Genomic DNA, 16549 nt, shown 5'->3' on the forward strand with positions numbered 1-16549 from the left:
GGTAAATTCATCTTAATATGAAATGTATTTTAAAGTTTATTTCAGGTTGCTGTTTTTAACATATTGTGGCTTAAATTGCTCTGAATTCAATCCCTGACTAATTGCCTAAAATAAAATTTTAACACAATATGAATTGTCCTTATGGTCATATGAGAAATACACAATTACATTTAGTACGTTTTAAGGTGGGTTTATGATGTCAAACCATGTTGTTCAAGCATTGTTTTGAGTTTAGATTAGACATTAGACATTGAGCTCAGGGTTAAGAACATCTCACGCAGACAAGCTCCAGCCACAACTGTAACTCACTGCTGACATCATCCAAGCAGCTGGTTTTACAAAGCAAGTCCTGATCAAAAATGGAGATTCTTAGGAACTTATAATATTAGTCATTGAGATTTGAATTTCCCTGGAAGGGGAAAACGTTTGTTCAACATTGGCTGTGCAATCTTTTATTGTGGTGGTACTTTATAGACCACACTGAGTTTCACCATTCTTGTAATCAACATGGTTTAATTATAAATGGAATTGGCTGTGGTACGATACAAATTGTCACCTCTGTATGACGGTTGCAAAATATGTCTAAGGTCTTTGGTGCACCAGACAGAGCAGGCAGTGGAGTGAAACTAAGGGGAGGGACTGAGCTCAGCAGGAAGCTTGAAGTCAGTCTTATTTCAATGAAGTCTGAGCTGGTGTCTGCTGCCTGCCTGTATCTCTCTGTCCTGTGAGGAGACGTGCTCTTACAAAGCCAGCTGAGGACTAACCACAGCAGCTGCTACATGATGCTCGGCAGAGGGAATTGAACTTTTTTCAGGAGTTGGTTTTAAGATAAGGTTCAAACAATTTTTTTCAGATTTAACAATGTTGCCCAGAATTATTTTATGTGCACTTCTATCCGTTTATTGCTCTGGACTAGAAATGATAGCGTTAAGAAAAGTTGTTTCTCGACTTTAACTGCGTTTGAAGGACATAACAATGAATAATCAATCGATGACAGGGAGGACAATGGTCCCGACCATTCCTTCCATAATGTTTATTTTCGGGGTGGTTGGAAATGTCATCGCCATCGTAGTTCTTTGCAAATCCCGCAAAGAACAGAAGGAAACCACGTTTTACACGCTGGTGTGTGGACTGGCAGTGACGGACCTGCTGGGCACACTGCTGGCCAGCCCGGTCACCATCGCCACTTATGTGAAAGGCTCGTGGCCCGGAGAGGACCCGTTGTGCCAATACTTTGGATTCACCTTGCTCTTTTTCTCCCTGTCGGGGCTCAGTATCATCTGTGCCATGTCCGTGGAGAGATACATCGCTATAAACCATGCCTACTTCTACAATGACTATGTGGACCAAAAACTGGCGGGTTTGACTCTCTTGGCGATCTACATCTCCAATGCGCTCTTCTGCGCCCTGCCGATTGTCGGCTTTGGACAGGTGAAGAAACAATACCCGCAGACTTGGTGTTTTTTAGAGTGGAGGAGCAACAAGACCAGCGATGCAGCCTACTCCTACACGTACGCGGGCTTCAGTTCGATTCTGATCCTCGCCACTGTTATCTGCAACGTGCTGGTGTGCGTGGCTCTGATTCGGATGCACCGGCGATACGTGCGCAGGATGTCGCTGGGAACCGATCTGGGGCGCACCGTGGAGCCGCCGAGGAGAGGACGCAGCTTTGGACGTCTGGCCGGTGCAGAGATTCAGATGGTCATTCTGCTTATAGGCACTTCGGCAGTGGTGCTTATCTGCTCCATCCCTCTTGTTGTAAGTGCTCTGTTTCTGCGTCCTATAGACTCTTTTTATGCTTTACGCACTAAATGTAAACTTTTTTTTTTTTTTGCAGACCAAACAATTTGGTTAACATTTGACTCTTTGCCATAATTTGCCGTTCTCTGGCTTTACTCCATTATTCACGTTTTACGCACGGCTCCCAACCCCATCCAAATCCAAGTGGTGATAGAGAAAGAGAGTTTAAACATGTTTTTATTTTCGTCTCCCTGCTCTTAATTTTTATTAGTGTGTTTTTCACTCTTTTCCTCATACCAATCAGACACAGATATGTGGACTCATACTGATGCAAGCTCACACATATTTTCCTCAGAAACACACATATACAGCTGCAAGCTCACACATAGTTGGAAGCATTTATCTATCTACTCATAATATATTCTTTCTTCCCTTATAGGCTCAGGTGTTTTTGAACCAGCTGTATAAAACTCCAGTGGAGCTGCGTCTGGACAAAAACCCTGATCTACGAGCGATAAGATTTGCCTCCTTTAATCCCATTCTTGACCCCTGGATCTACATCCTGCTCCGCAAGGCCGTTCTCCTCAAACTCATTGAGAAAATCAAGTGTTTATTTTGCAAGATAGGAGCACGGAGGCAACAGAGACAGGGAAACCTACACTGTATAGACGCCCAACAACTCTCCTTGGCCATTTCTAACCAGGACTCAAAGTTGTTGGTTTCCCACGACCTGAGAGACTTCACCAGCAGCTCCCAGACCTTCCTCTACCTGCCAGAGGGAAGTGAAGTGTACAAAGGAAGCTGCCATAAATCAGACACACCCTCTGGTTCACAACCTTCATCAGTCAGAAACTCACAAGCATCTTATTCGTCTGAGCAGGGCAGCGTTGAGGCTCAGAGTAGAGAAGGGACACATATAATCAGGAACCTTTCAGCTCTGCCATGCCCAAAAGACACAGCACTTCAGGTGTCGTTGAACACACAGACAGTGGAGGAAAAATGCATCTGACTTAACTCTGAATTAGGAAAAAACTCTAAATTCACTCTGAGTGAGACTGTCTACTCAATGGCTTCTCCAAAAGTGAACTTTTAAATCTCTGAAAAATGAGGCACATAAAGAAAATAAATGACTCTTGTGATGCGGGGGACATGAAGTGAGAAAGGAAGTTACACTTGAAGTGCGGTGAGCTTTATTCTCCGGTTGTTCTCTGTTTCAGCACCCAGCTACCTCAAGTGACCATCTCTGACTGTATGAGCGATTTGTCGTTTTGCCTAAAATGTCGTTCTAACAGAGATTACCCACACCTCATGACTCAAGATTCCGTGATGGAATATATCTTTCATAATTTCAGCTATATTAAAACCTATAACTGTGACATACAGTAAATGGGTCCAGTTAAATCATTGAGTCACAGGCTTGTGGTTAATATGATACATTTAAACAGTATTGAATGTGAGTAATCACTGGCATGTGTGCTGCCATTGTAATTTATATATTTAACCAACCCTAATATACAGCGCTTTTTGAAGGACATGAGTTAGTTCCATGACTAATATACAGTGCAGTATTATTATGTGGCAAACCCTTAGGGTTTTGTTCCTAAGCCCTGGAATATCCACACATATGTCATCTAAAACTAGGAAAACTTTCTTTCCTATCTTACATTAGGCTACAATGATTCACGTAACACTTATCTCTCCCCAAAGCTACAGAAAATGTGTTAACCTGTGGACAGATGTTGCGTTAATGTTGAGTTAAGCAGCATCTGGTATCAAACATATTTCAGCAGACTTGTCAGCTTGAGAGAAAATCTGTTGTAGATGATTGATGTTGTGTAAAATATGGTTTGTAATAACGTTATTCTTCTCCAGGAGAAGGTTATAGTTGATAAATCCCACGCCTCAAGGGACTGTCCACACTAAGGATGTGTTTGATCAGAACACTTTTTCATGAATTTCTATTTTCAGCACAAACGTCCAGAAAATCAGGGCTTTACAAAAAGTTTCAAACACTTAGCTACAATCATTTTCATTGGCAGATATCTATCTATCTATCTTCACTCAAATGTGGGAGTTAAAAACATCTGAAAATTGTCAATTTCTGTAAAACATGTCAAAAAAAATGTAATGGCAGAATTCCACTTTTTGATTCTCATTTGGCTATTTCTGCGGCTGTATTACCACTATACATATATATATATATATATACATACAATAGACTGAACCTTTGAACGTTTGAGCTTTTTCACTCAAATGATATGTCTTAGTTTCAGCAGCTTTGAGGCAAACTCTGCCTCCTTTTCCCTGTTATCAAATCAGCTCCAGATTGTTGCTTTATGTAATGGATAAAATACCTGCCTTTAGGATAAGCCAAATTATATTTGGCTTAAGCGGCCTGTTAAACAAGGTCTTTAATTTATTTTTAAATGTTTATATTTAAATTATGCACTTTATTTTGTATCATGTATGTATTGTGATGTAGAATTAAATCTGTGGCCATAGTTACTGTTGTATCACTTTTCATGTCTGTAAACGTTATGTGGTTTGTGCTAGAGTCTAGCGGTAATAACTGAGAACTTGTGTACATTTTATAATGAAGCTGTAATGCCCTTGCTATTGTTTCACAGCAAACATGACCTGTGACATGTCGCCATATGTTGTCAACATAAAGCGGAAGTTAATAATATGAGCACCAAGTTTCTCACACTCTCTTTTCCTGCTAAGGTTTGGTGAGATCCTCTCATGACCCCCATTAGCACAGACAAATGGCCCGAGAAGAACAGGCTTCTCCAAAGTTTATAGACAAATAAAGGAACGTTTAACACTCTGGGGTAAGGTTAGATACAATTAGGATTTCTCTCGGTCTTAGTAATGTGTCAACTAGCTAATGCCAGACAGACAGAAACAGAGAATGGAGGGGAAAAATATCAGGAAGTTGACCGTGCCGGGACAGCTTCTCTCCTGAAACAATAAACAAAATCTAAGGCTCCAATTCATTGCAATTAATCTTAAACAAGCATTGCAGTGGCTTTGACAAACACGTTTTGAAGACGCCTGAAGTAAGATTATCCTGTAGACTCTAGGAACAATACACATTATTGAATCAAAATTGTGAAAAGATTAAGCTTGATGTTCAGTAGCGGTATGCTGTGATATGTGAAACAAGCCCTCCACTCCATCCTCTTTGCTGTCAGTCTGCCAAATAACTTATTAAATGTATAAATGAACAACCAAAGAGGCTGATATTTACCGCCTGCGTGAACAGGGTCACAGTCTCATCCTGTACAAATAAGAATAGCCTCACTAACCTTTACTCAAACAAATCTAACACAAGTTCGAAACATCAGCAATAAAGGAAGATTATTTTGTTGCATATGTTATGATAAAAGGAGGTGATGCTTGTGTAAAAGGATCCTAAATCACATACAAGTTGACATGAACGTCATTGTGAAGCTGCTTTACAACACACAGGTCCTTGGGTGACACTCTGCACCCTGTCTCCTCATGTGCTCATTGATAAACAGCAGAAAACACCTGCTGCTCCTCCACCTCTGCTGTCAGCCTCAGTTGTAAAGGACACTAAACAATCCCAGTCTGGAAAGACACCAGAACCAAAGCAGAAGTGATGCAGGAGCAATGCTCGATGGAGGTAAAAGAGCCACAGGCTTCTTCCCGTAAGTAATAGAGAAAATAGGAGATGTGATTAGTAAAAACATGATTCCCTACAGTGTTCCTCTCACATCAGTGCCAATATCAGCCTTTGTGACGCCGATGAAGCAATAGGATCTTATTGCTAATATGCTATAACAACAAAGAGCTTAGACCTGAGATGGTCAGTTCGCCCTCACATCTCACCGACCCAGCAGATGGTTCAGCTGTTTGTTTTTTTACATTTCTTCTTTCATCTCATTTCACAACATTTTCTTGAAAGAGAACTGCTGTGAGTATCAGGGAAACTATTTTTATTTAAAAGATGTTACTTTTTTGTGCTGTGGGAACCATAAATGAAATTCCCTTTACCAACTTTCCTCAATTTACTCATCACGAGGAATGCTACTCGCTCCCTGAAAAGAGTTTATTTCTTCAAAGTAAAGATATCTGGCCTTATATAAGAGAAAAATGTTTTAATGAAAGCTTGTGTTATAACAAGCTGAGGAAGTCTGTTGAAAAATGCTACTGAGGATATTTGATCATCCTTTTGATTTAATTAACACAAAATTGCTGAAGTGCTTTTTTAAGGTTGTGGTGGAAACCTCAGGGCAGATATCTCACAATCTTCACAGATAAATCTCAAACTATTGATGGCATATACTCATTACTAATGTTGTGTCTTAAGAGTTTATATAAGGCAAGGCAAGGCATGTTTATTTATATAGCAACTTTCAACACAAGGCTATTTAAAGTGCTTTACAAAAATGAACGACATCAAGAGCATTAAGAAATAGTGCAGAGGAAACATATTATAAAATGCCATTTAAAAACAGTCATTGCAAAGATAATAAAATAAAAAATAAAAATACATGAATAAAAGTTACAGTGCAGTGTGAGACATAAATAGTTCAATTAAAAGCAGCGGCAAAAATACAAGTCTTGAGCCTGGATTTTAGAAATACAAGAAGAAAATTACAACAGTTGTTGCCATTTATACTATTGACCAGAATAAAGGTGTTTATTTATCTGTTGGTCTTATCTTAATATCTATTTGTTTAACCAGGTGAGGCAATTGTAGATGGAAACCTGTTCTGCGATAGAGAACGGGCCAAGAAACAGTAACAAAAACCAAAATCAGTGAAATAGATAAACCAAAAATAAACGTAGTTTGTGTAAAATCATAGTGCTATTATCACATCTATGATTGAATCTACTAATACAATCTGATCTATCTTGCTATCTCTTGCTGCAGCTCAGTGAAGCTGCCGTGTGTTCAATCTGGCAGGCGACGGCAATGCAAACAGCTCCCGGCCAGGAATTAGTCACCCTGCTGACTCTGTTAAATCCCGCACAAATATACAGTATGTAGAGCCACTTATTTCAAAGCTTTAACGCAGAATTATGGACACCAGCAAGTTCCCATGAAATCAGCAGCTAATGGGTATGACTTTGATCTCCGCTGTTATATAATTCCTAAGCAACTAGGAAAATCTTAACCACACGAGATGACCTTTCAGACAACAAGCCAATCAGACACTGATATGTGTGTGTGTGTGTGTGTGTGTGTGTGTGTGTGTGTGTGTGTGTGTGTGTGTGTGTGTGTGTGTGTGTGTGTGTGTGTGTGTGTGTGTGTGTGTGTCATTCAATATGTGTGTGGGTGTATTCACTTGGGTCACACAAACTAAGTGTTTTCCACAGTAAGTCAAATACTCTCAGGTTTAGTTTTCACTGAATCAGTAAATTCATATTGGTCACATACTTTTAATATTGGATGTACAAATTATGAAATGCTGCAGGGATGACGTATTTGTGTAGGCCAAACAGGATGATAGCACCACACTGGTTCCCTTGACAAAAAGCCAGTAGGAGTTCTCCATTAAATATCTGATTATTAAAAGAAATAAGATATTTGGCAAACTAAAGTTTATTAATCCACAAGTTGGGTATTTTTTGATAGATGTTTTTCTCTTGGAACATAGCATGAACAATATCTCTTTGGAGTTTTGTTAACACAAGACCTTATTACAGGCACTTTACCTATTCAAAAACAGATTGATCACGAGACAAGGTAACCTGAAGTGATAACAAATTCTTACTCATTTCCGGATTTTAGGAATCATTCTGTACCACTTTATTACTGAGGAAATAGGCTGCTTTGGCAGCAAGTAAAACTCTAACACAAAAAAGACCTGTCTATGCTGCCCCAGAACGCCTCGTTGGAGATGTCTCTTTTTCCATTGTTTTCTTCCTGGGTACAGTGACGTGCCCATACCCAAATGGACCCATTGGTCCAAATTGACCAATCCGTGGAGCCGTTACGTTACGTCCGCGGAGCCGTTACGTTAAGTCAGTGGATTGGTCCAAATGGACCAATCCGCGGACTTCCTCACACACACACACTCAACCTTTTCTCAGCTGCAGCTCCGCCGATTTCTCCTCCAAGACGGCGGGACGTGGCGAGGCTGTGAGTCGGTGTGTGAGCACACACACAAACTCCCAGCCAGGCTGCGTGTGTGTGTGTGTGTTCGGGCTGGGTTTTGCTGTGTCTCGCTGTCTCGCAGACGGCCACTGGGCTCACAGGGAGGGGGGGGGATAGGAGCTCCAATAAGCCGTTTAGGACAGAGAGTGAATACACATACTATACAGAGATGCTGTATGAGAAACCAATGTGAGTTTGGAAAATTGCACAATATAAATCTATTTTAGTATACCTCAACAATGGAATTATGATCAGTAGAAATGGCCATGACATGGGACCTTTAAAAGAATGTCCGACCCGAGAAACATAATATACTGCAGACATATACCCAGAACCAATCAGTCGCTTTTACTAAGTGTAAGTGTCATTTGTAAGTAACTGTTGGGTTTTTTATGCAAAGTAGAATATTTGAACCAACAAACTCAAGGTGTTCCTGAAAAACTGTCACCAATGTAAAGTTGTCCAAAACAATGTGCAAGAAATAATAAGTAAGAAATACACACATAGAAATTAAAAATATTTGTGTAAATAACCCAACAGTAATACAAAAAAAACCCTATTGAGACTAGACGGTTTTCTACATATGGGTAAGAAATATCTGCCCTGCTCTGTCTGAGTTACATTGACTCTTATTGGTCCAAGTTTGAGTTTAATGTGAATGCTTATTAATTACGATACTCTTTGCATGTGTAATACTGCTGTTTCTGCTGCCATACAAATATGTTTTAATGTGGGCTATTTGAAAACAACCTGCATCATATCAAATGTGCCTGAGAGCTGATGGCATGCCTCTGCTGAAAGATGCAGCATACAAGAGAAACATGATTTAGTGGAGGGGTCGTTTAGACTACTGATATAAAACAACAGTTACATAAATCAGCTAATTTGTGTCAACCTGAAATGTTTTATGTAGTCATTCAAAAGGGCAGGTAATTAGTGTGTTTCTGGAAATGTATTCTGAATATTGGACCAACATGGATGTGAGTGCTTTACCAGGGCTTTACCGGGAACTGAGAACAAGTGCACTTACTTGCACACACATCAGTTGTCACCTCTAAGTGTACTTTCAGCAGGCTAAAAGTAACAAAGACGTCATGACGTGATCGAGTGCAGATGTGGTGTAAGGGCATATTGTGGATCTGTCTCCTTTGATTTCCCCACCCTTACAGTATTTGTGTCCAAAATAGACTGCACCTTTTTTGTCACATGACCAATTTATTACAATTCATCGTACGCTGGCACCACATAATGTTCTTACACAAGCTGAAACAGGCTTTGCAAGCTCAACAGATTGACACATGCCCTGGGCTTGGCCATATCATCAAAAAAAGTACTGATTATGTCCCAGTTTAAAAATCCCCTTTAAATGCCCATATCTATCTCAAATTATACATAATCTAAAAACAGTAGGTTCACATTGAAGTTGAAAGAAGGTGATAACACAAAAAAATATTATGAAACTCTGCTCTGCGTCAAAGGTAGTGACATCTTTCAAATTGGGGTTGAGGATTGATGCTGAAACGTTTACAGTCAAACCATGAACTTGATTAACACAATGTGACACTCCGATGTTTTAGGACTGTTTTAGAAATAATTTGCACTGCTGCGTTCCATGGAAAGTACTTTTGCCACAGTGGCAATCATGGGAACCCCAATTTGAAAAGAAGATTAAACGCAATCTCTAAATGTAACAACATCGTAACTTCAACAGTAATATTTAAAGAACAATTTGAGGCTTTAATTACCCCCTAATTATTAAACACAATTATTTTGTGATGCTTAAAATCTTCTGTGTCTTCCTACTTCCAGAGGCCCTGCACACTCACAAAGGTGTGTACAATTTACTGAATGCAAAACAAATGTTTGCTGTTTAAAAAAAACTAAAGTATAAATTGGGGTGTATAAAACGTAGTCAAATGTCCCAATACATTTAGATTTTAGGGGCGAGACTCTAAAAAGAAAAGTGCTAAAAGTAGCATGTTAGAATCGGGATCTCGTCATGCTCACTTCTCACTGTACCAAATGTTGTCCACTGGTGGGATTTGTTTCTGTGTTGTATAACAACAACTGAGACAACTATCTATAACAAGGGGGAAAAAACACCTTGACAAAAAATAAATAATCAGTGTTTTGGTTTCAGTATGATCTGATAACATCCTTTGACCAGGATTGGCCGAGCAGCATGACAGAGACCCTGTTCCTCACGTATCCTTCTGTGACAGTCTATCTCCTCTTCATTTCCTCCTGCGTGAACCACAAGACCCTGCAGTGTGTTTGTTGAGAGAGTGTCTTCAATGTCACAGCTCTGTTATCACAAAGTTCCTTCTGGACGGGATAGAAAATAAACATGTGTCGTTTTGGGAAACCAATTAAGCTTATAATCTGAAGGCTGTGAAAGGATCTGGAGTCAGTCTCACATATAGGAGACATCTCAGACTCCCGTTTGAGTTTACATTGCTACTTGATGTTTATATCTCTAAAACTAATCAGGGTCAGTCAGTTCATTTCTCAGAGTGGATAATGAACCGGGGTGTTGTGGATGTTCATTTAGTATTTTATGTGTATTTAAGAAAGATTTAGCTTTTCCTTCATTTTTTAAAGACACACAAGTTTGGTATATCTGAGACGCTTTATGTTTGACTTTAGAATCTTAATGCTTTATTGTATTTAAAAAAGTTCCAGTGAGTTAGCTCTTATGATACCCAAATGTTATTTATAATTTAGCTCCCTCTCCCCATAATTTGTTGTGTTGTTGTCAGTTGTTTATTACTCTATATGCCTGTTTTTTTAATGAAATATATAGACACTTTGAAGTACATTTAATTATAAAGAGGTACCATAAGAATAGAGTTTACTATGATTTTGTATATTATATCATCTGTCTATTTGTGTGCGCTAAATCACCAAACACAAACAGGCTCAATAATATTCATGAATTCCGTTGAATCAATACTAATGCAATTGGCTTACAGTAAATCATAGAAAACAAATAAAAAGGTTGAAAAACATGACACATTTCAACACAGGCAAGTACATTGTGCAAAGAATCAGGAATGCTGTAAACATTTAGAAAGAGGATCAATAGTTTGATTGGTATCAGTGGTCTTTATTTTGCTCTAATGTACAATCTAAAAGGATCATGGTTTGTCCAAAGACACAAGCTCTGGGATTCAAACCCTTTGAATCGATGTTCAAAGAAACTACAGATAAATGCAGTCTGAAGTGCAGTATCTGGCCCCTATCGACGTGTACACCCATGACAGCCTATCTGGTCCTCTGTAGTCTGAATGCTTCCTTCACTCCATGATTCTGAAAGAAGTTGATTCACTCCAGTCGACTTGTTTAGGTTGTCAGGTCAAACATCTTGAAAGCTTAAATGGATTTCCTTTTTCCTGCATGCATCACTGATATGCATCTTACAAATATGTCACTATTTTTAAACTGGCAGAAAGGTTACAGACTAGGGCAGTCATTGTTAAAAATAAGAAATTGTTGTTTTAATATAATAGAAATAGTGGCTGTGGTTGCCAAAACATGACGGTAAAAAGTGATTTTAATGTTATGGTTGGAGTTTGATCACATATTTTACCATAACAATTATTATCGTTTTGCAATAGCATTCATAATAAAATAATAGTATATAAACCTAAGCTGATCTTTATTTTGCTGAGTACTTTTTGTCATGGTCATCCATTTTAATCTACACCTTGGAGTTCAAATACGGTTGCAAAAACAGTTAAACATGTTAATTACATAACTCAACAACAACAACTAAAAGGGGGGTTTAAGTTAATACATATAACACTAGCAGAGGCATTTGACACATGCAATGTATCAAAACTGAGGTGAAACACACCCTTCACCACATTCTGCACGAATACTTTGACATTTTAAAATCAAATCGTGACTAGAAGTTACAAAATAAATCCAGTAAATGTAAGCACTGCAAAGAGGGAGGGACAGGGAGGCAAAGGGAGAGTAAGGATGAGAGGAAGTGGGATGGAAACAGAAGGGGGAAGAAGAGGACAAGGAAGAGGAAGATGAATCCAATTCAAATTATTGTGGCTGAGCACATCCAAAATGTCTATTGTACAGCCAAGAGAAACATTGCTAAAAGTGGAGACAAAAACGTTTGGCCAGACTCAAGATTCAAGCCTTATTAATAATCATTTTGTAATAACAATGTATGTATTTTCTACCATTCTGTTGGTTATGTTAAAAGTTGACATATCACAAAGAGTTTGTATATAATATGAAGTATCTATTTGTTGTTGTTTTAGCCCTGTCTGTCACACTGTGCTACTAAAATGTAATTGCACATTAGAAATTATAGAAGCCTCTTGCTATTCAATATAAAATACACTTTTAATGGATGTAAATATAGAACCTTTAATACATACAGCACAGTTTAAACGTAGTTTTGTTTTTGTTTTGTATTTTATATGCTATTATTACTGCTCATCCTCTGTTGAATCAATATAGTGGTGCAAACAATAATACAGTTTAAATACAAATGCTAATGAAGGTGTCTCCCTCTGCTGGCTGCAGGGAAGTTTACACAAACAATACCACAGACCCAGAGCCATATGCGCTGCACAGACCTAAAGAAAAACCTTTTAATACTCACAGAAAATAATACCTTTTTGTCCAAGGCAAGGCAAATGTATTTATCGAGCAGCTTTCAACAAAAGGCAATTCAAAGTGTCTTACAAAAACGAAAAACATTAAGAGCATTAATAAACACATTTAAGCAGCATTGACTCGGGTATAACTCATGACACTGGTATGCACTCATCTTTAATATTATTTACAGTTGTGATTCAGTAGTTTTACCAGCAGGTACACTTATTGCTGCACAGGAAGGTTAACTGAGTTAATGCTGTGTGCTCTTTATCTTAAAGGTGTTGCATAGATTATATCCTGCAACAAAGACATTCTGTGATTTAGAAATAGAAATTATCTGTTATATTTTTGGTAACTGTTTGTGTTCCATGAAGTGTTGAAGATTATTTGTTTACAAATGTTGTATTTGGTAAATTATTTGAGTTTATATCAAATGTAAGGGGGGTCCTTATAGGAAAAGTTTGTTCAGAACTTAAGTTCAGAACTAACTTTGATAAGGGTCCCCCCTTTATCAAAAAAGTATAATTTATACAATCATAACCAGACTGCATGCTTTTACTTTGAAAGGCGGGAACCATGTCATCACCCGAACATAATATATGAAAGGCTGCCCCTCCTCATGTTTAAATTAATTTGACCCCTTACATAAAAGCATCTGTCTTTGCATCTCTGCTTAGTCTGGTACATGATACCAAGCCTTTGTATGGAAAAAGACTGGCAAGGCACCCAGCATTAATTAAGCTGCCAGTCATTCTGTAACTAGCCTCATCATTAGAGGGGCACAAACCACGAGGACTGGGTTTGCTGCTTTTGCATTAAGCTGCATTGCTGTGTTCATATGTGTCCCATATTGAATCATATCAGATGAGAGAGATTCGCCTCACCACTGCTTGCCTGCTGTTTTCTTCTAGGCTGTACGTATAGTAGTGAGTCATCCCCCCCCCCCCCCCCCCTACTTCTGCCTGGGGTCAGTGATGTCATTAGGCTGTAGTGGGCCATGTGTATGAGAGAAACAGGATAGTAAATGCCTTGTGTGTAAAGCGATGTGAAAAGAGGTTCTTCTTTAAGGATAAAAAGAGACACATTCTAGAAATGCTTAATATTGTGCGGCTGTGGTTGTGGTTGTGCAGTATAGTGGCAGCAGCTTTGTAAGCAAGGCATAGTGTGCATTTACAGCTAGTGTGGATTTAAAAAAGCAGACAGATATTTCGTATGATGTTTGCAAATAATATCAGAGGACATAAAAGATAAAAGGAGTGTAACTGGTGTGAGACAAATAGGCATCTTAATAACTCTGGTGACCTCTGCTGGTATAAACATGTAGAGCAGCACATTTGTCATGCATCTACACTCAGTATGCCTTGAATAATGTAAACATCTTTAAAATATCGTAGGAATGACGTTCTTTACATCTGTTAATTGACAGTCTGCTGTTTCTGCACAACACACCAATGTGGCTTGTGGCTGCTGCTGACTGGGACACTGTAATTGACTGCAGGCTTTAATTAAACAACCTTTCTTTGGTTTAACGGGTCCGGTGAGCTATAAACTGGTGTTAACACAAAGGCTTTCCTAACTCAGTGAGCACTGGGAAGAAAAAAGTACATCATTTTTATAGGCGACAGACAATAGTCCAAGCCACCATTAAGCCTTTTATATTGGCTCTTTAAACACATCCCAGTAAAATAAGGGGCTATTTATTCTGACTTGATAGACTACAGTTCATGGCCAAGACTACTAAAATTACAGTGTAATTAAAAAGAGGTTTGGTAGAAGAGACTAGTTTTTGTTCACAAGTATATTAGCATGAACATGTATGGTGACTGCTGACATGACCTTGTATTGAAGGAGTATTATTTGATTAATTTGTTTTGTTCACTCTAGGGACTTGAGGTCCAACATGTTCACCAGCTAGTTGCTAAATGGTATGTCAGCCATTTGGTACTATGGAGGTAGCGTCTAGTGGGTTTACCTCTTAGTGGATTAGACAAATAGTTGATCTTTTGCTTAATCCTGCCCCTCGAACGCAGATTAGCCTGTCACGCTGTAGCATCAGAGATCGCCGCCTAGAGTCCTACAACTATACGACCCCGCTCTGTGTAGTACGGATACTTGTTAGCTAAGCTCAGAAGGAGATGTGTCTTTCTACCAGCCCCAACGTACCTTTGGATCTAACATTAGCAGATTACGTTAGAACATCTTTTACTAGCTGATGAGTTACTGAAGGTAAACTTAATGTATACACTTTTTAATGATTGATAGTGACACGATTAGACAGAACATTTGAATACAAATAATATTGAGACAACTCTACCTCCATAGCAGGCGTTGACAGTAGACATTTGACGAGTTATAAAAAAGACTTTGAAGTCCAAACTTTTCTGTTTACCACTTTAAAATGTCTTCACTTTTTAATCAATCGGTATTTATTCCAGAGGAGCTGGCCAGTGGGTCCAGAGGGCTCCAGTAAATGTCGGTCAAGGCGGTTGTTTTATCATGTCCAAACATGCTCCTCTTTTTGATGTTTACAAAAAAATGTGGATTTATTGTTGGATAAATCTAAGTAAAGCAATGTTACATTTATAAATGCCCTGGTCACATTTCATCATCATTCACATAGGTGCAGGGCAGCTGCAGGCCCAAGACAATTCTGTTTACATTTGTTCCCTTTTTTATTCCTCATTACAATTCTACACATAAAACTTAAGCATATATCTAATAAAGGCCCACTTTAAGGAAGATAATTAATCTACGGTGGCCCTGAAGTGCAAGTCAAAACAACATTTCACAAAACACTTCAACATTTCATAAAACACAACGACATTGCAAAAAACACTACAGCATTTCACAAAACGCTACAGCATTTCACCAAACGCTACAGCATTTCACAAAACACTTAAAGTGGACCTATCATGCTTAATTATAATAATATAGTGTAGGAGGACCATACCTATATAAGGCATATTTATACTTTTTTTTTTTCAAAATACCAAACAGATCATGCATTTTAGCCATGCCTCATTTCGCTCAATTTGCACTTTTTTACCCCTGTTTTTGCAAGGGTAGATTCTGTGAGAACAGCACCACCTACAGGCCTGACATATGTACTACAGCGTCTCCAGCGCTTTTGAACGGCAATGGACGTGGCTGTCTCCTCCTGATTGGTGGAGTTGGCCCAATAGCCGTAGCGCCACTGTCCTGACGTCATAGAAGTGTTCAAATCTGGATCAGTTTTTATCAGATCCGTTGCAGCCCCTTTTTTAGAGATTTGGGTATGGAGGAAAATAGAGAGGGTTGTGTTTTCTGACACTTGGTGAGTTCCCTGGAATATTCATGTATAAAAGACGTACAAAAGTGCATTTTGCATGATAGGTCCCCTTTAAATAAAGCAGCGACTGTATTCGCCCATGGTTTGTACATGTTTAACTTTTGTCCAGTTTCTGAACAGATATGAGGAGCTGTGAGCTCTGTGTGCTAACAGCTAACGGCTGATGTGTTGGGACATGTTGATGTGGTGATGGGTTGACAGCATGTCGAGGATAACATCATATGTAGCCTATATCCGTTGTTAAAATATTCCCTTAAGATTTTCATCTCTTCTTCCATTCTTTCCAACTCAGTTTAAAATTCGTGCAGAAACAGCTGAATAGTACCAAACAGGAAATACGTGGCGCTGTTGGGTGCTGACCAATCTCGAAGCGTCATTTCTTGACTGGCAGCAAAAACAACCAATCACAGCAGTGCTTCTCTGGCTGGCTCTGTCCAATCACAAACAAGAAGTGTTCTCCCTAAAGGAATACCCTTTCCGTAAAAGTTGAAATGTTGAGGTGTTTTCTGAAATGCTGTAGCGTTTTGTGAAATGCTGTAGTGTTTTGTGAAATGTTGTTTTGATTGCACTTCAGGGCCACCGTATTAATCGTCTAAAGAATTACTGAAATACTGCTTCAGAATGTTGTAGCGGCTCTAAACTGGGGGTGTTTATTACCCTTGTCAGGTGACAACAGGATGATTATCATTTTTAATGAGGTGAGAGCATCTGCTGCTGCTGCTGTAGGT

General features: G+C 38.9%; 1 protein-coding gene across 1 annotated transcript; it reads left to right on the forward strand.

Annotated features, from left to right (window-relative positions):
* Positions 1-678: 678 nt before the first annotated feature.
* ptger4a (prostaglandin E receptor 4 (subtype EP4) a) lies at positions 679-4426 on the forward strand. The gene is made up of 2 exons (XM_034117579.1): positions 679-1758; positions 2180-4426. Exons 1-2 carry the CDS (start codon positions 976-978, stop codon positions 2747-2749), a joined length of 1353 nt encoding a protein of 450 aa, XP_033973470.1. The 5' UTR covers positions 679-975; the 3' UTR covers positions 2750-4426.
* The last annotated feature ends 12123 nt before the right edge of the window (positions 4427-16549 follow it).

This window comes from Trematomus bernacchii, unplaced genomic scaffold (genome assembly GCF_902827165.1).
Source record: "Trematomus bernacchii unplaced genomic scaffold, fTreBer1.1, whole genome shotgun sequence".
NCBI lineage: Eukaryota > Metazoa > Chordata > Actinopteri > Perciformes > Nototheniidae > Trematomus > Trematomus bernacchii.

Excerpts from the sequence above, each read along its gene's own strand:
- ptger4a (XM_034117579.1), top strand. The coding sequence starts at position 976 with ATGAATAATCAATCGATGACAGGGAGGACAATGGTCCCGACCATTCCT. Across the intron at positions 1,759-2,179 it reads TCTGCTCCATCCCTCTTGTT|GCTCAGGTGTTTTTGAACCA; the intron begins GTAAGTGCTCTG and ends CTTCCCTTATAG.